The sequence below is a fragment of the Penicillium vulpinum genome (genome assembly GCF_028829585.1).
Source record: "Penicillium vulpinum strain IBT 29486 chromosome Unknown utg000003l_segment0_segment0, whole genome shotgun sequence".
NCBI classification, from domain to species: Eukaryota; Fungi; Ascomycota; class Eurotiomycetes; order Eurotiales; family Aspergillaceae; genus Penicillium; species Penicillium vulpinum.
In genome coordinates this window covers 8491332-8510092 of record NW_026643243.1, presented here as the reverse complement: position 1 = coordinate 8510092, position 18761 = coordinate 8491332, and the positions used below count along the sequence as shown (strand labels likewise).

General features: G+C 51.2%; 5 protein-coding genes across 5 annotated transcripts; 3 read left to right on the top strand and 2 right to left on the bottom strand.

Annotated features, from left to right (window-relative positions):
* Positions 1 to 2: 2 nt before the first annotated feature.
* Positions 3 to 2087, top strand: N7479_008256 (tRNA (guanine26-N2)-dimethyltransferase; the record flags this gene model as incomplete). Its single annotated transcript, XM_057255950.1, has 1 exon — positions 3 to 2087. One exon carries the CDS (start codon positions 3 to 5, stop codon positions 2085 to 2087), a length of 2085 nt encoding a protein of 694 aa, XP_057109812.1.
* Positions 2088 to 2532: 445 nt separating this feature from the next.
* On the bottom strand, positions 2533 to 8778 carry N7479_008255 (tetrafunctional fatty acid synthase subunit FAS1; the record flags this gene model as incomplete). The annotated part of the gene is made up of 1 exon (XM_057255949.1): positions 2533 to 8778. One exon carries the CDS (start codon positions 8776 to 8778, stop codon positions 2533 to 2535), a length of 6246 nt encoding a protein of 2081 aa, XP_057109811.1.
* A 1203-nt stretch (positions 8779 to 9981) lies between these two features.
* Positions 9982 to 15663, top strand: N7479_008254 (trifunctional fatty acid synthase subunit FAS2; the record flags this gene model as incomplete). Its single annotated transcript, XM_057255948.1, has 3 exons — positions 9982 to 10498; positions 10560 to 15499; positions 15553 to 15663. The coding sequence occupies 3 exons, from the start codon at positions 9982 to 9984 to the stop codon at positions 15661 to 15663; spliced, it is 5568 nt and encodes a 1855-aa protein (XP_057109810.1).
* Positions 15664 to 16151: 488 nt separating this feature from the next.
* On the top strand, positions 16152 to 16714 carry N7479_008253 (GFA family protein; the record flags this gene model as incomplete). The annotated part of the gene is made up of 3 exons (XM_057255947.1): positions 16152 to 16217; positions 16283 to 16445; positions 16509 to 16714. 3 exons carry the CDS (start codon positions 16152 to 16154, stop codon positions 16712 to 16714), a joined length of 435 nt encoding a protein of 144 aa, XP_057109809.1.
* Positions 16715 to 17508: 794 nt separating this feature from the next.
* Positions 17509 to 17766, bottom strand: N7479_008252 (uncharacterized protein; the record flags this gene model as incomplete). The annotated part of the gene is made up of 1 exon (XM_057255946.1): positions 17509 to 17766. One exon carries the CDS (start codon positions 17764 to 17766, stop codon positions 17509 to 17511), a length of 258 nt encoding a protein of 85 aa, XP_057109808.1.
* Positions 17767 to 18761: the final 995 nt, after the last annotated feature.

The following is an 18761-nucleotide window of genomic DNA, read 5'->3' as shown; positions in this document are numbered from 1 at the left end:
CCATGGAGGATCCTAAGATCCAGCTGGTGGAATACCAGGGAAATCAATACCATGTCGTCAAGGAAGGGTTGGCGAAGATTCTCAACCCGCCTGCCCAAGAAGCCGCTTCCAAGGGAACGAAGAAGGATCTCAAAGATGACGACCAAATGCAATCCGTCTTCTATAACCCGATTCAACAATTCAATCGCGACCTCAGTGTGCTAGCCATTCGCGCTCATGGAGAACATATCATCGACCTGAAGAAACAGAAAGCGGCCCAGAAGCTGAAGAGGCAGGCAGGCAATGGGGAAAAGAAACGGAAGCGTGAAGACGACCAGACAGAGAACCCGAGGCCTGCCCCCAACGCAGAACACAAGGAAAACACAGAGACCAACGACCAGCCGGTTTCCGCTGCCCCAGTTGACCAAGAACCACAATCAGAAGCCCGATTAGAGCAACCCGCACCTTCTTTCACTGTTCTTGATGCTTTGTCTGCAACTGGGCTGCGCGCTCTTCGCTATGCTTCGGAGCTTCCATTTGTCACAAAAGTTGTGGCTAATGACCTGTCAGAGTCAGCAATCAAGTCCATGAAGAAAAACATCGACTACAACAATCTCAAAACGATTAAACCCAATCTGGCCGATGCTCGAGTTTACATGTATGGGCTTGACAACGCGAGCAAGTTCGACGTCATTGATTTGGATCCATACGGCACAGCTGCTCCATTTATGGATGCCGCAGTTCAAGCAGCCAAAGATGGTGGCCTTTTGTGTGTTACTTGCACTGATGCTGGCGTCTGGGCCTCGACTGGTTATTCAGAAAAATCTTTCTCTCTGTACGGTGGTATCCCCATCAAAGGCCTCCACTCCCACGAGGGTGGCCTGCGATTGATTTTGAATGCCATTGCTATGTCCGCAGCTAAGTATGGAATGGCTATCGAGCCATTATTGTCTCTATCTATTGACTTTTACGCTCGTGTCTTTGTTCGGGTCTACCGATCTCCCGCACAGGTCAAATTTACAGCAGGCAACACGATGCTCGTCTACAATTGCGATGTCGGCTGTGGCGCATGGACAACGCAATTCATTGGTTGTAACAAATCCAAAACGGACCGCAAGGGAAACCCCATATACAACCACACCCTGTCCCAAGGGCCCACAGCCGGACCTCACTGCGAGCATTGCGGCACAAAAACACATCTTGCAGGACCCATGTGGGGTGGCCCGCTACACAATCCTCAGTTTATTCAGAAAATCTTGGACATGCTTCCTGGAGCTGATCCCGAGACATATCAGACCTGTGCTCGGATTGAGGGGATGTTGACCACTGCCCTCGAAGAAGACCTGGACCTCACACCATCTCAATTCGAGTCATCTACTCCCAAACGACCTGTGCCGAGCACAAAGCACCATCATGATCCTGCATACCCTGCCATCATTCCTCGAATGGACGTCGCCGCTCAAGAAAAATACCCTTTCTACTTCTCAATCAGTGCTCTCGCAAAGGTTCTCCACACAACCACCCCTCCAATCGACGATTTCCGCGGTGCTCTCAGCCACCTCGGATATCGCTCTACTCGCAGCCACACCAAGCCAAACTCAATCCGCACAGATGCGCCCTGGGAGGTGATTTGGGAGGTCATGCGCGAGTGGGTCCGTCAGTGGTCACCTATCAAGGAAACTTCCTTGAAGCCCGGAACCGCTGGTGCTGCGATTATGGGCAAGAGTCGTGAAAACCTGCGTAAATTGAGCGACGAAGATCAATGGTTATCTCTTCTCAAAAAAGATCTGATGTCTGCCGTTGAGGCTGGCAGAGATATTAGTGACTTGGTCACTAAGGTTGAAGCTGCTCTCTATCGGTCTGGATCGCGAACCTCCTGGAAAAGTGCTCCTGCTTCTGCAGAGAAGAGCTCCGATGCTGATCCCCAGCCTGTACCGGAAAAGGCACCTGCACAGCCCTTCAAGCGACCCCATCCTAGCACGCTTGAGGTGGTATTTGACGACGCTCTAGGCCGTGAGGTGTCTGCTGTGCATACGAAGAAACGACTTGTGCGGTACCAGCTCAATCCCCGTGCTAACTGGGGTCCCCTCAACCGTGCGGGGCGATAATAATGTTCAAATATCCCTGTCCATATATAGAAAAAAATCCTCTGTACGTTCCATGCTTTTTATCATCAAACTTATTGGTACATCGGAATGTTCCATTGCGTCTAGTTTCGCTTATATCAATTGGGCCTCGTAAGCCAGATAGATCAGATCATTGAAGTCTTACGTTGTCAAGGACAAGTCTTTTGATGATTAGTTTAATCTAAGTACATATAATATTTTAAGTCTGAATAACTTCAAAAGCAAAACAGCAGTATATTTCTTACCAAGAACAAGGCATGAAATAAGAAGAGAAGAAAATAATATTAAAATGCGAACTGAAACTCATATACATGCACGTAAAAACTCCAAGGCTTTGAGACATATCACATAATGACCCATGAAACAAAAAAAAATGGTCTATCAAAAACACAACATTATCGAGAGGATATCAACATAATTAGATTGATCATTTAGCAACGGTTTCGTTGCCCTCTTCGTATTTTTCCCAGTTCGCCAAGATAGAGGCAATGCGGGGGGAGTTGGTGAGCCTGTAGACATCCTCGAAGTATTCCTTGGTGATCTCGAAGGGACGGGCAGTGACGTTGGGGATGTACTTTCCGATCAACTTGCTGGGATCGATAGTGGTCTTGTTGATCTTCTTCAGCAAGAAAGAACGGAAAGGCTTCACACCAGAGCGCAAGAAGGTGCTGTGGAAGGGCACATCGATACCCTTGAGAGGAATGGTGGCGAAACCACGCTCCAGGGCGATAGGACGGGGCTTGGCCTCGGTTTGCTTGACACATTCCTGGATGATGCTGACCAGGTGCTCCTTGACGTCTTCCAAAGACATGCTCTCCATAAGAGCAGGAATGTCAATGTTCTGTGCTTTCAAGAAGTTCAGCAGGTTGGTGAGGCAGTCAAGAGCACGGAGGTCACCAGCGGCGACGTATTGCATGTTGGCAACATTGTAGTTGACAATCTCCAGCAGCCAGCCAGTGGTCTCGGAAATGTTCTCAACAACGTACTGCAGTGCCTGCTCGTTGAAAGTCTTGGAGATACGGCTGGGGTTGACAGCGCACATGGAGTAGTTGGAGCGACCCTGTGCATCACGCTCGACGGCGACTTGCATGGTCAGACCACGGTAGAACACGACAGACACCAAGCTCTCAATGGGCATGACATCAGCCAGAGCGGCCAGAGCCGAGTATTCACCAAGCGAGTGGCCAGCGAAGCTGCTGTCGCGCTGCACCAGGCCCTTGGCACGCATGTCCTCAAAGCTGGCCTTCTCCATCAGAGTCAAGGCTGGCTGAGTGAACTGGGTGGCGGAGAGCAGACCGGTGGGAGATCGGTAGGTGTACGAGGCGGTGTTCTCATCGACCTCCTTGAAGATCTTCTCAGACTTGATGGAGCCGTCTGCGTTCACCGACTCGAAGGTCATGGCCATGTAGTTCTCCCGGATGGCCTTACCACGAGGACCACCGAAGTAGACTGTCAACTCCTTGGGGTTGTTCTTGACGATGTCAATAATGGAAAGACCGTAGTTCTCCATGAAATGGCGATCAGCCCGGTCCCAGACCTCCTGGGCCACTGGGCTGGAACCATACAGCTCCATGCCCATGCCCTGCTCCTGGGAGCCCTGGCCAGTGAAGACGTAGGAAGTGACTGGCTGCTCAACCTCGGCCTCACCCTCCAGAACCTTCTCTTCGGTGTCCTTGTTGCTGGCTTCGACCTTGATGATCTTGCGACCAGCAATCATGCCGACATGCTGCAGCTTGACAGTGATCATGTCGTTGGGCAGAACCATGCCGACCAGTGAGACTTGGAAGCCACGAACACGGCCAATGTTGTTCTCGGCGGCCCAAGTCTCGACAAGGCTGCGAACAGCGGCACTGCTGTACATACCATGGGTGATGGTTCCGGGCAAGTTGGCGTAGCTGGAGAAGACGCGCGACACGTGGATGGGGTTGTAGTCACCAGACACGCGGGCATAAGTCTCGTTGGAGGCCGGAGCACGCAGTTCCAGAGCGGTCTTGCCACTGAGCGGGATGGGGTTTTCAAAGTAGACCGGCTGCTCAATGGAAGTTCCGTTACGCTGGAGGTAGTCAATCACGGGGTTGCCGTGCGACTCACCTGCCTCGTATTCGACAGACGCAACTTGGACGACCTCCTTGGTGGGAAGCTCGAGAAGAACCTGTCCAACGGTCTGGACGTTGCTGAAGACAGTGGTGTTCTTGAAACGGATCAAGCTCTGCAAGCGGAAGGTCAGGGTTTGGCCCAGAAGCTCATGGTCAGATTCGTCCATGCGGAACCATTCCTTCGAACGGAGGATGGCGACATCCCGGCTGGTTGCGAGGTGAACCTGAATGGGGACCTCATCCTTGCGCTGGAAGGTGTTCTCATAGTCGGTGTAAGCACCCCGGTACAGGAACTGACTGGTGACATGCATGATGGCTTGGTTGTCTCGCTTGATAGTGCCGCAGACCTCGACCATCTTACCAGAATCCTGGTTGATGACAGAGTTAATCTGAGCAGTTGTATCCAGGACATCGCCAACCTTCAGGGGCTGGGCGCCGGGCACCATCTTGAATCCGTTGGACAAGTGGACAAGCTTCAGCAAATCTCCATCAATGGTGCGAGGGAAGATAGGCTTGGTGATTGCCTGCCAGCCTGCCACGATGGCAAAGTCCATAGGGGCAAAGACCTCCTTGCCAGGACGGTCAACGAAAGCCTCGCCGGTGTTGCCAACTGCGTGAACGAAGTCGGCAACATCCTGGGCAGTGATGGTCTTCTGGCCACCACTGAAGGTAGCAGTAGTGGGGGTGTCGAAGGGCACGTCCTTGTTGCCGAACCAGATCCGGTAGTAGAACTCCTTGATGCGATCGTTACGGTCACCCATAACCTCACGGATAGGAGCATATCCAGTCTCGGGGTGATAGGTGAACAAGAAGTTCAGAGGGACAACGCCATTCTCGGCGGTGCGGCCCTCGAACAGGGTCAGACTAACCTGTCCCTTCTCGTTGATCTTGGCCTCGACTGTCTTGACCAACTTGCCAGACTGGTACGGTTCTCGCACGCTGATAACAGTCTTGGCAGGATCATTGGGGTTGGCTACTTCGACATACATGCCTGCGGTGGGAGCGACAATTCGCTTCATGGGGTTGGACTGGAAGCGGTGGCCCTGAACGAAAACATCGGCCAAGAACAGAGCATGTCTCCAAGAGTAGGCGTTGCCGGCGAGAAGACTGAGCCAGCGGTCCGAGTCTGGCAAGGCTGCAGTGGAAGACAGGCGGAAAGTGGTCTTGCCCGGCTCTTCCGAAATAATCAAACCATCCGATTCCTGCTCGGTGGTGTTCATAAGGTGCCCACCGAAGTACTCAATGACAGGAATCTTGGTGCTGTCACCACCGTAAACATCACGGAGGAGGCCAGCAATGTGCCCCTGGTGAACACCATCAAGAATATCCTTAACAGGCTCATCAATGATGTTGGAGTAGCGGGCAGCCATAGGACCCTGAAGAATACAGGTTCGGCCGACATCTTGATCGACAACAGCCTCAAGATCCTCGCTCTGCCACAGAGAATCCTTCTTGAAGAAGAATTCGAAGTTCTCATCCAGTACGGGGACGAAAGGCACGGGCTTCTGGCCGCGCTTCTGGCAGAGCAGTAGGAAGTGCTGGACATCCTGCGCGTTGATCAGCTGATCGGCAGCTTCGGGATAAGCAGCCAAAATATTGTCAATGGTAGGGTAAGGGGTATCAATGTCGGAATAACTTTGGAGCAGCGATGCCTGGCCGTCGGCAGTAGTGAAACGCTCTTCGACGCGACGGATGAAGTCACCCGTCAAGCGCTTGAGCGAGGGATCGATCCATCGCGACTCGTGCTTGATGTACATGAGGTCCACCATGCGGTGAACAACCTCGGCATAAGTCATATCTTCCAAATCCACAGTCTCACCTGCAGCGTTGCGACCGAACCAGACCTTGTGGAAGTCATCATTCAGCTTCTTGATGATGTAGTCCCGTTGCTTCTTCAGTTCAGGGATACGCTTAGCCTTGTCGAGCTTGAAGATCTTCTGATCCATCTCCTGCCAGAACAACACACCGCGAGTGGCAAGCTTGTGGATAGGCTCACCCATCTCGGACAGAACAGTGATCACACCACCTGTGGATTTCTGGTAGGTCTTCTCCCATTCCGCGTCGTCCACACCAGGGGCATCGGCAATTGCCTTCTTGGCATTATAAGAGGTGTGTGCCTCCTTCGCGATCATCATGCGAGACCCAAAGAGACAGCCGTCGAAAGGCATAGGAGGGTAGCCAAACTTAGCGGACCACGTACCCGAGAGGTAAGGGTAAGTGTCTTCCGAGCCACCGAAGCCACTGCCGGCAACAAGAACAATGTTATCTTGCTTGCGAATGCGGCTGTACATCTGGAGCATGGGCTGGTGGAAGTCCTCGAAAGAGTGGTGACCACCGCCACGACCACCGGTCCACTGAAGGATGATGGGGAACTTGGGGTTGGCCTTGGCAATATTGATGACTTGCTGAATCGCATCGACGGAGCCAGGTTTGAAGGCAATGTGCTTGATACCAAGAGTTTCAATGTATTCATTGGCAACTTCAATAGATGGCACACCAGCACCAATGGTCAGACCCTCAATCGGCACGCCTTCCGCGCGCAACCGACCGATCAACGGAATCTGCCAGGCCATCGCACGGGGGTTGACATAGATCAAGTTAATAGTAATTCCACGACCAGGAGGAATGACCTTCTCAATCTTGGTAATGGCCTCCGTCATTGTCTTAGCATTGTAGTAACCACCACCACCGAGCTCGATGTGATAACCAGCGTTCATAGTAGCAGCCACAAAGTCCCAGGCAACGGTGGTGGGAGTCATACCAGCCACCATGACCGGGGGAATTCCCAAGAGACGGCTCATCTTAGTGTCCACATAGGTTTGACCAGTAGATGTCCGTGTGAGACGAGGGCCGTGTTCCTTGACCCAGTCCACGGCAAACTTGACAGAATGCTCATCACGGTCGAACAGTTCTGGCTTGTAGCCAACCTCTGCGTTGGTTCCGTCCATTTCACCGGCGAGAATGACCCGAACACCGGTACCGTCCTTGTTTCTGTTGGTCAGAACGCCCAAACCAGAGATGCCACCGGGGCCGAAGTCAAGGATGTGGGTTGCGCCAGGGAAGACAGTGGCTGGCTCCCAGTTGACTGCATCGTGGGTGATCATGCGAACCAATGCGGGCACAATGTTCTTGTCGCCTAGCTGTCGCAGATCCTCTCCAGTCTTAGTGTGGAAGACGGGGATCTCCAGTGACTTGGCGGAGATTTCAACATCCTCCAGATCCTCGAGAATGCGGTCATATGCAGAAACAAGGTACTGGCTGTGGAAAGGAGCAGTAATGGGGAGGAAACGGTTGACAAAGCGAACCTTGCGCTGGGTGAATGGCACGCGGTTCTGGTCAAGTCCGGTGGCCGCCTTGACCTTACGAAGGCGAACATTCAGACCGTAAAGCGAGATGGGAGGACCAGTAACCACAAAGTTGCGAGCACTGTTCACTAGAGAAACGGAGATGTGGCGGTCCTCGGGCAAATGTTGGTTGGTGGCATCGATGTGCTCCTGAACAGCGACGAGCGAGAGATCACGGATAGACAGCATGGGAGTAGGGGTTCCCTCGCCATTCTCAATCGAGTCCTGGAGAACGGACGGGGCGATGGAGGTGCGGGGGTAAGCCTGCTGACTGCGCAAACCAATCCAGAAGAGCATGGTCAGGGCGTTCTGGGCCGCTGTGGCGAAGGACTCCCAGCTGGTAGCGGTTGCGATGGCGGCAGCTGTGACAACGCCCTGCGAATGACCTGTAGTACCGAGGAGGCGCTCCAGAAGATCACCAGGTTGGCGGCCCAGGACTTTGCAGGTAACCATATAGTGGGCCAACTGGACCAAACCAATCAATGGCAGACTCACGGGAGCAGACACCAGATAATCGATATCGGGCTGTGCGTCCCGGTCCTGCAGCCATTGCATAATATCCAAGCCCTTCGGGTAGAGCTTGCTAGCCTCGGGCTCGTGAGAGAGCGATTGGAGCAATTCGGCGGAGGAAGTGATGAGCTCTTCGACGAAAGAAGGGTACGTAGTGTAGATGTTGCGCAATTCATCGAAGTACTCCTCAATGTTGCCCTGGCCACCGAACACGGAGTAGATACCTGCGGCTTTATCGGATGCCGCACGGAACAAGGCCGAGTCGTAGGGCTTGGTGGGCCGGCCCGCCGCAGCTCGCCCGGCATAGTAGGCCTCAACGACTTGGTTCTTCTTGGCAACAATGCCGGGGAGCGCAGCTGCCACGGCGTGAACGTCATTACCGCGCATGAAGGCACGTTCAAATTCATTCAGAACGAGCTTCAGAACGTCCACATAGTTGCCCTGTGCATCATCTTCCTCATCGAGCTCGTGGGCCACATGGCCAATGTAACGGGCGACCAATTCGGTCACTGATGATGGTTCATCATCTTGGGCCAATTCGTCTGTGGGCTCGGGTAAAGAAGCGGTGAAGCTGTCTTTCAACTGCGATGCATGGAAATGAAGCGAGGTAGGGACGAGGAAGGAGAACTCGAGGGATCCATGCGAGAGGATGAGAGGGCGGAGGGATTGAGAGGATCGAGGGGTGTTGATACCGGTTTGGGGACCGGTCAATGTGCCGTACATGATGTGGCTCTCTCTCTTTAAAAAGTAATAGAAGGAGATGAAGAGTTAAAAAGACCAGAGGGACCCTAAAATTGAAGAAGCGAGGGGTTTCCTTTTTTCCTTCTGTTAGATTTCGAGAACCAAATTCTGGAGGGGGGCCAACTCACTGGGTTAAGACCTGTCCTAAAGGTCGGGAAGTGAAAAAAGGGGGGTATTATCAAGGGAATAAAGAAAAGTAAAGGGACACAATTTCAACAGATATACATATAAAATAGGAAAAGAGGTCCAGAGCACAATTGAGCCTTGAAGGGGAACGAAGCAATAGGGAAAGAAAAAAAAGGTCTGGTTGAACTGAAGACAGCCCAAAGAGGTTTAGCGCAATAGTAGACCCGCCCCAATGAGTTGTTGACTGGGTTGAACCCGTTGAGAATTACACTGCGTTACCAAATGTATTGTAACCCTTATATCTTTTTTTTTATTGTAGGTACTTTTGTATAGTTAGATCTAAATAGTATATAAAATATATATGTATACTTCACTTCGTAAATTGTAGTTGGGGTTGCTCCTAGAATACTAGTATATTATACATATGTATATATATATATATCTCCCCCCTAGCCCCTGACACAGCTACTACATATGTAGCTACCAAATGATCCGCGCAATGCCGCACCATCGTTGCTTAGTGTCAGATCCCCCCGGCCGAAGCTCGCTCTGGAACCCCAACGCCCTCACCAATTTTGACGTTGTCCCTCCCCATTCCTCCGAATGTCGCTGTTAATAATCTAATCATTTTATGGGATCATCAGAATTATTGCTCTTCTCATTCCTCGAATCTCATCTTTCGAATTCCACCGTTGTCTTTAGGGTAAGTGGTTCCTTTTTTATTTTCTTTTACAAGTGTTGATAAAACTGGGAAAATTACCATCCGGTATTATTTGATACCACATCTATCTCCGTGCTCCATTTCCTTTCCCACCTTTTTTTTCCCTTCCTTCTTTCTGGGACCATCAATCCAATTGTCTTGGGGAGTTTTAACTGATACATTTCATAGGATTGACTCCTATTCTAATTCTCTCTACTTTTTTCTTTCAAGTCATCCTCCCTACTCACTCCTTCTCTCCTCCGCTTGGGGCAGTCTACGACGAGTCTGTCGCGCCCGCAAACCCGGACAGTTGTCCTAATTTTGTTCTATTTAATCAATTGATACCCATTACTTCCACCATGCGTCCGGAAGTTGAACAAGAGCTCGCTCACACCTTGTTGGTGGAGTTGCTTGCCTACCAATTCGCCTCCCCCGTCCGATGGATCGAGACCCAAGATGTGATCCTCGCCGAACAGCGCACCGAGCGCATTGTTGAGATTGGTCCCGCAGATACCCTTGGAGGAATGGCTCGGCGGACGCTAGCCTCCAAGTACGAGGCCTACGATGCTGCCACTTCAGTCCAGCGCCAGATTCTCTGCTATAATAAGGATGCCAAGGAGATCTACTACGATGTTGACCCCGTGGAGGAAGAACCTGAGGCTGCTGCAGAGCCCGCTTCCTCTGCTGCCCCTGCCGCAGTAGCAGCCGCTCCTGCAGCCGGAGCCCCTCCCCCGCCCCCCAGTGCAGGCCCCGCTGCCTCAGTCGAAGATGTCCCGGTCACAGCAGTCGATATCCTGCGGACACTGGTTGCTCAGAAGCTAAAGAAGAGCCTCGCAGACGTGCCATTGTCAAAAGCCATTAAGGATCTTGTTGGAGGTAAGTACAGCCTGGTCCCGTCAAAAAAAAAGAATTTTGGTCTGGTCTAACACGTGAATAGGCAAGTCCACATTACAAAATGAAATCCTAGGTGATCTAGGTAAGGAATTCGGCTCCACGCCCGAAAAGCCCGAGGACGTTCCCCTTGATGAGTTGGGTGCCTCAATGCAAGCCACATTCAACGGCCAACTTGGCAAGCAGTCTTCCTCGCTCATCGCCAGAATGGTCTCCTCCAAAATGCCCGGTGGCTTCAACATCACTTCCGTTAGAAAATACCTGGAGACTCGGTGGGGTCTGGGATCTGGCCGCCAGGATGGTGTGCTCCTGCTTGCTATCACCATGGAGCCCGCTGCTCGTCTTGGTTCGGAAGCAGATGCTAAGGCCTATCTCGACGACGTAACCAACAAGTATGCTGCCAGCGCCGGAGTCAACCTTTCGGCTCCCGTTGCCGGTGGTGATAGCGGTGGTGGCGCTGGTGGTATGGTCATGGACCCTGCAGCCATTGATGCCCTGACCAAGGATCAGCGAGCTCTGTTCAAACAGCAGCTTGAGATCATTGCCCGCTACCTCAAGATGGACCTCCGTGGTGGTGAAAAGGCCTTTGTTACATCCCAAGAGACCCAGAAAGCGCTGCAGGCCCAGCTGGACTTGTGGCAAGCAGAGCACGGTGACATCTACGCCTCGGGCATTGAGCCATCATTCGATCAGCTGAAGGCCCGTGTCTACGACTCCTCATGGAACTGGGCTCGTCAAGATGCCTTGAGCATGTATTATGATATTATCTTTGGTCGCCTGCAGGTGGTCGACCGCGAAATTGTCAGCCAGTGTATCCGCATTATGAACCGCTCCAACCCCCTCCTCCTTGACTTCATGCAGTACCACATCGACAACTGCCCAACTGAGCGTGGAGAGACCTACCAGCTGGCCAAGGAACTTGGACAGCAGCTCATCGAGAACTGTCGCGAAGTGTTGGAGGTGGCTCCAGTTTACAAGGACGTCGCTGTGCCTACAGGCCCACAAACAACCATCGATGCCCGTGGCAACATTGGGTACAAGGAAGCTCCTCGCACCAGCGCTCGCAAGCTGGAGCACTACGTCAAGCACATGGCTGAGGGCGGCCCGATCTCTGAGTACAGCAACCGCACTAAGGTTCAGAACGACCTGAAGAGTGTTTACAAGCTTATTCGTAAGCAACATCGCCTCTCTAAGTCATCGCAGCTCCAGTTTGATGCACTGTACAAGGACGTCGTTCACGCTCTCGGCATGAACGAGAGCCAAATTATCCCCCAGGAGAACGGTCACTCCAAGAAGGGTGGTCGCAGTGCTGCCAAACGCAACACTGCCACCCGCCCTGGCAAAGTAGAGACCATTCCATTCCTGCACCTGAAGAAGAAGACAGAGCACGGCTGGGACTACAACAAGAAGCTGACTGGCACCTATCTGAATGTGTTGGAGTCGGCTGCCAAGGATGGTCTCACCTTCCAGGGCAAGAACGTTCTGATGACCGGTGCCGGTGCCGGTTCTATTGGCGCCGAGGTCCTCCAAGGTCTGATCAGCGGTGGTGCGAAGGTCATCGTCACCACCAGTCGCTTCTCGCGTGAGGTAACCGAGTACTACCAGGCCATGTACGCCCGCTACGGTGCTCGTGGTTCCCAGCTTGTGGTCGTGCCGTTCAATCAAGGCAGCAAACAGGATGTTGAGGCTTTGGTTGACTACATCTACGACAGCAAGAAGGGTCTTGGATGGGACTTGGACTTCATCGTTCCATTCGCTGCCATCCCCGAGAACGGCCGCGAGATCGACTCCATCGATTCCAAGTCCGAGTTGGCTCACCGTATCATGTTGACCAACCTGCTCCGTCTTTTGGGCTCAGTCAAGACCCAGAAGCAAGCTCATGGCTTTGAAACTCGTCCTGCTCAAGTTATCTTGCCCCTGTCACCAAACCACGGCACCTTTGGTAATGATGGCTTGTACTCCGAGTCCAAGCTTGCTTTGGAGACTCTCTTCAACCGTTGGTACTCCGAGAACTGGGGCCACTACCTCACCATCTGTGGTGCGGTCATTGGCTGGACCCGTGGTACTGGTCTGATGAGCGGCAACAATATGGTCGCTGAAGGCGTTGAGAAGCTTGGCGTCCGTACATTCTCCCAGCAGGAGATGGCTTTCAACCTTCTCGGACTGATGTCTCCGGCCATCGTCAACCTTTGCCAGCTCGATCCAGTCTTTGCTGATCTTAACGGTGGTCTGCAGTTCATTCCGGACCTCAAGGGTCTGATGACCAAGCTTCGCACCGACATCATGGAGACCAGCGATGTCCGCCAGGCTGTCATCAAGGAGACCGCCATTGAGCACAAGATCGTTAACGGCGAAGACAGTGGAGTTCTTTACAAGAAGGTTGTTGCGGAGCCCCGTGCCAATATCAAGTTTGAATTCCCCAACTTGCCCGACTGGGAGAAGGAAGTCAAGCCGCTTAATGAAAACCTGAAGGGTATGGTCAACCTAGACAAGGTGGTCGTTGTCACTGGTTTCTCTGAAGTCGGTCCTTGGGGTAACTCCCGTACCCGATGGGAGATGGAGTCTAAGGGCAAGTTCTCATTGGAGGGCTGCGTCGAGATGGCGTGGATCATGGGTCTGATTAAGCACCACAATGGTCCCCTCAAGGGCCAGGCCTACTCTGGCTGGGTTGATGCCAAGACCAACGAGCCCGTTGATGACAAGGATGTCAAATCCAAGTACGAGAAGCATATCTTGGAGCACACTGGTATCCGTCTCATCGAGCCCGAGTTGTTCAAGGGATACGATCCTAAGAAGAAGCAGCTTCTTCAAGAAATTGTTATCCAGGAGGACCTCGAACCTTTCGAGGCTTCTAAGGAGACAGCCGAAGAATTCAAGCGTGAACATGGAGACAAGGTTGAGATCTTCGAGATCCCCGAGTCTGGAGAGTACACCGTCCGTCTTTGCAAGGGCGCCACTATGCTCATCCCTAAGGCATTGCAGTTCGATCGTCTTGTCGCCGGCCAGGTGCCTACAGGCTGGGACGCCAGTCGCTATGGTATCCCCGACGATATTATTTCGCAGGTGGATCCTGTGACCCTCTTTGTTCTGGTCTGCACTGCTGAGGCTATGCTTTCCGCCGGTATCACCGACCCTTACGAGTTCTACAAGTATGTCCACCTGTCTGAGGTTGGTAACTGTATTGGCTCGGGTATTGGTGGTACCCACGCTTTGCGCGGTATGTACAAGGATCGTTTCCTGGACAAGCCCTTGCAAAAGGATATCTTGCAGGAGTCCTTCATCAACACTATGTCCGCCTGGGTCAACATGCTTCTGTTGTCCTCTACCGGTCCTATTAAGACTCCCGTCGGTGCTTGTGCCACGGCTGTTGAGTCTGTGGATATTGGTTACGAGACTATTGTCGAGGGCAAGGCCCGCGTTTGCTTCGTTGGTGGTTTCGATGACTTCCAGGAGGAGGGCTCTTATGAGTTCGCCAACATGAAGGCCACTAGCAACGCTGAAGATGAATTTGCCCACGGTCGCACCCCGCAAGAGATGTCACGACCCACTACCACCACTCGCGCTGGTTTCATGGAGTCCCAGGGTTGTGGTATGCAACTCATCATGACTGCACAGCTTGCTCTCGATATGGGTGTGCCAATCCACGGTATCATTGCTCTGACCACGACCGCCACCGACAAGATCGGACGGTCCGTTCCCGCTCCTGGCCAGGGTGTCCTGACCACCGCCCGCGAGAACCCCGGCAAGTTCCCATCCCCTCTGTTGGACATTAAGTACCGTCGCCGTCAATTGGATCTTCGCAAGAAGCAGATCAACGAATGGCAAGAATCAGAGCTTCTGTACCTCCAGGAGGAGGCTGATGCCATGAAGGCTCAGAGCGATGAGACCTTCAACGAGGTCGAGTACATGCAGGAGCGTGCTCAGCACATTGAGCGCGAAGCCATTCGCCAGGAGAAGGATGCCCAATACAGTCTGGGTAACAACTTCTGGAAGCAAGATTCTCGCATCGCTCCTCTCCGTGGTGCTATGGCTACTTGGGGTCTCACCGTTGATGACATTGATGTTGCCTCCTTCCACGGTACCTCGACTGTTGCAAACGACAAGAACGAGTCCGATGTTATCTGTCAACAGATGAAGCACCTCGGACGCACCAAGGGTAATGCAGTAATGGGTATCTTCCAGAAGTACCTCACTGGTCACCCCAAGGGTGCTGCCGGTGCCTGGATGTTTAACGGCTGCTTGCAAGTCTTGGACAGCGGTCTCGTTCCGGGCAACCGCAACGCTGACAACGTTGACAAGGTCATGGAGAAGTTCGACTACATTGTCTACCCCAGCCGCAGCATCCAGACCGACGGTGTCAAGGCGTTCTCCGTCACCTCTTTCGGTTTCGGTCAGAAGGGTGCTCAGGTTATTGGTATTCACCCCAAGTACCTGTATGCCACTCTTGACCAGGCTCAGTACCAGGCCTACAAGACCAAGGTCGAGGCTCGCCAGAAGAAGGCTTACCGCTACTTCCACAATGGCCTGATCAACAACACTATCTTCGTTGCCAAGAACAAGGCTCCTTACGAGGATGAACAGCAGAGCAAGGTCTTCCTGAACCCCGACTACCGTGTGTCTGTCGACAAGAAGACCTCTGAGCTCAAGTACTCGACCACTGCCCCCGAAGCCAAGCAATCCGAAAGCACTCGCCAGACCCTCGAGTCCCTTGCCAAGGCTAACGCCGCCAAGAACTCAAAGGTCGGTGTTGACGTCGAGCACATCGATTCCGTCAACATTGAGAACGAGACCTTCGTCGAGCGAAACTTCACTAAGAGTGAACAGGATTACTGCCGCAAGACTGCCTCCCCACAGTCCTCGTTCGCGGGCCGGTGGAGTGCCAAGGAAGCTGTCTTCAAGTCATTGGGTGTCAGCAGCAAGGGTGCTGGTGCTCCCCTGAAGGATATTGAGATCGGAGTTGATGCCAACGGTGCTCCGGTTGTGAACGTAAGTGCATGATTATCCCATGATTCCCGGTGACAACGCTAACATATCTCTAGCTTCACGGTGCTGCCGCCGCTGCCGCCAAACAGGCCGGTGTCAAGCATGTCAGCGTTAGCATCAGCCACAGCGACTCGCAAGCTGTTGCTGTTGCTGTCTCGCAGTTTTAGAGGTACATTTTCTTTCTTTCGCATATAGATCCTAGGGGCTAAATGTTCTCTTGGGTTGAGACGTAATGATTGTGATTTATGTTTTTTTTAGATTTCGAACCAGCTTCGTCTCCTGGTTCGTTGTGTTTATAATGGGAGTGATGACATTTATTAGTTCTTTTTCATTTCCTTTCTCTTCAAATAAACAAAGAGCTCTGTCCAGTATACAATGTAAAAAAGGATTCACAGTTCCATAGTCCACAGAGACCACCTCGGATCCTTTTTCTGTACTCCGTACTCCGTATACTTCACGCTAGTGCTTACCACTGACGTAGGCATTCATCTCAACAAGTTTGCCCAATACTTTTACCTAGGGAGTGTTGAGGCCCCCGGAACCCCACCAAGTGCTTAGTCACAAGTCAGAATGTTGCCTATATTCATACTTATGTCTCTTAAACCCTTTGTGAAACACTTCTCGAGCAGATACTATTACGAAACACTCTATAAGAATGGCTGTTGGCGGCTGTTTCTGCGGCAATGTCCGAGTTGAACATCATGGCCAGCCTCTAACGACGGTAAGTACAATCTTACAACCCATAGGATTCAAATTTGGTTAAACCAAGCTAATCTTATATTCCAGGCACTGTGCCACTGTCTCGATTGTCGCAAGCTTACTGGGTCACTCTATACCTACAGCTTCATCGTCAAGACCGCAGAACTGGAGATCTCTGGAAGTCCGAAAGCAGTGGCCAAAATATCGGACAGCGGAAATCCTATTGAGAACTATATCTGTCCCGACTGTGGTATGTTTTATGTATTATACTGATACTAAGTTTGGGGAAGACAGCATCTAACAAAAGCAATAGGCACCCTGCTTTTCGGACGGAAGACAAACTCCAACGGAGATCCTGACGAGCTTACAGTCCTCCGGGCAGGAATATTTGATGACATGGGAATGTTGAATGAACGGAAGCCTGAAATCGAGATATACACTGATAGACGGTTAAACTGGGTTTCTCCAGTTGAGGGGGCTCGTCAATTTAGCGGCATGTTGTCACTATCATCTATATAACCTAATGATTGAGCTTGATGTGGTAGAGCAGAGGGATTGGATCTCTATCATACATATGTATCACGGATGAGTTGAAGCTACGGATCACCAAATCTTGGAAATATGTTGTGTGGACTATTATTGTATGACGTCGGAAGGCTGCCTGTTGTTTGAGCGTATCGATTGTGGCATAGAATTCACTACGTGCTCTGTTGAATGCATCTTTCTTCAATTTCACTCTAGTACATTCATCTATAATAGAAGCTAAGCCGCTTATTATGCACGGAAAAAGGCATTTTTATATGTTTTTCTCACTACCTGTTCCCTGTAATTTGCGGCTAATTATTCCAAAAAGATATTGGAAGGCATCTGAAAGATGGATTCGTCCCACCGGCGAGGAATCCAGCAAATTTCCCGCAGCAGAGACATAGAGATGACCTCTTTTGTTGAGATCCAGCAATCGATTTCCGACATCTTGGAGGGTATCTAAAAAATAAATCATAGTGCCAGTTTATATTCTTGTTCTTCAATGAATAGCTCATATGGGATAGAACGACCGTTTCGGATTTGAGCATTTCAATTTAATTCATGCTCTGCTTCGCAGTAGAAAGAGCATGTAGTTAAGGATTGACAGTTTGTGCTTTAAAAAAGGAAAGGCGATTCAAAAACGGGATAGTGATTGATGCAGGGAGTTGCGTTGCTGACTACTAGTGGTTTGCATGGTTCTCAGGGTTAGCATTGGCCTGAGTTTTGTGGTCTGGGTTAAAGCAGCCTATCTCTGATGCTTCAAGCTTGTGTTCGAGGCCGCCAGCTCCCTAACCATGGCTTTTTAGAAAGAACCCGCTGAGGATGAATTGTTTCTTCTCGCCTGCCTTTTTAGGGGCTTTGCCTTTGTTTCTGGCCACATATCTTCTGAGAATTCGATCGAAAGACAGGGAAGTATTGCGGTTCTCGCGGCTCTTGCTAAGGGCCCTGGTGTGCTCGGTGGCCTCCGGGTTGAAGAGTTGACGACCATTGCCACGTTGCAGTCCGTTTATGGCACTCGTGGTAGCTTCATATATCATTGTAGCCATGACGTTTCATTGTCCTAGGGTAAGCCCGGCGGGTACGAAGCACCTCCAGGCCGGGAATCATCTTCTGAAGCCATCGTGCCTGATGGCTCTCCCCAAGAATACGAATACCTTCGCCTGTATCGACTTGATGGACGAGGGTCTGTTAGTCTTTGAGAATCAGATTTTCTGAAAAAGAACCGAGGTGATCAGAAAGTGTCGACATTCCTGGCATTGCTTGGTCCGAAACTAAACTTGGTAAGGGTTTTCATGGTGAAGTATCGCGCAACAGGGCTTCAAGGAAATATCAGACGTAACCTGTATCTCTTCGATCATATTCAATCTAAATAGCATGCAGAATTTTGTTTTCAGAATGAAAATTTCCAGCACGGCAATGAGAAGAATTGTGGTGACGATGCAGTGAGAAATCCAGAAACTTGATTTCCAAGTGTGATAATCCCGGTGGTAGATATGATCGGGATCAAAGTCGTCATATCCAATGTTGTAGCGATTATGACGGTGAGTTGAGTTTTAATCCCACGTAATGAACGAGCAACAGCGGCACCATTTTGAGGGCTGATTGTCAGGCTTTCATTGCTGAGTGGAAAGAAAACGAAAATGAAAGGAGGAAAGTCAACAGAAAGTACGACCGACGTCCTTCCAAGCTTTTACCTATACAACCTTATGCAACCTTAAAAAACCCTAGTACCAACTAATATGATTGACCAGGTAACAGCCCTGGAGTGGCTTCCCCCTTGCTCAGGGTCTCAACCCAGGATTTGTTCATGTCCTAAGGTTCCGTCTTTGATTCGAACCGAGTTTTCGGATTTAGTATCAACCTGGCCCAGGCGAAAGGCTGGCAAAAGGGAACCTACGCTAATGAGCATTGATCAGGAATCGATGATACGTTCGTGCCAGTTGCTTCCAATTCTTTATTTCGGCCACCAAGTGGGGGTATCAAATGTGGATAGGGTTTAAGATCAGTAAGAATGTTCATTGGTACATACTATGTAAAAGCA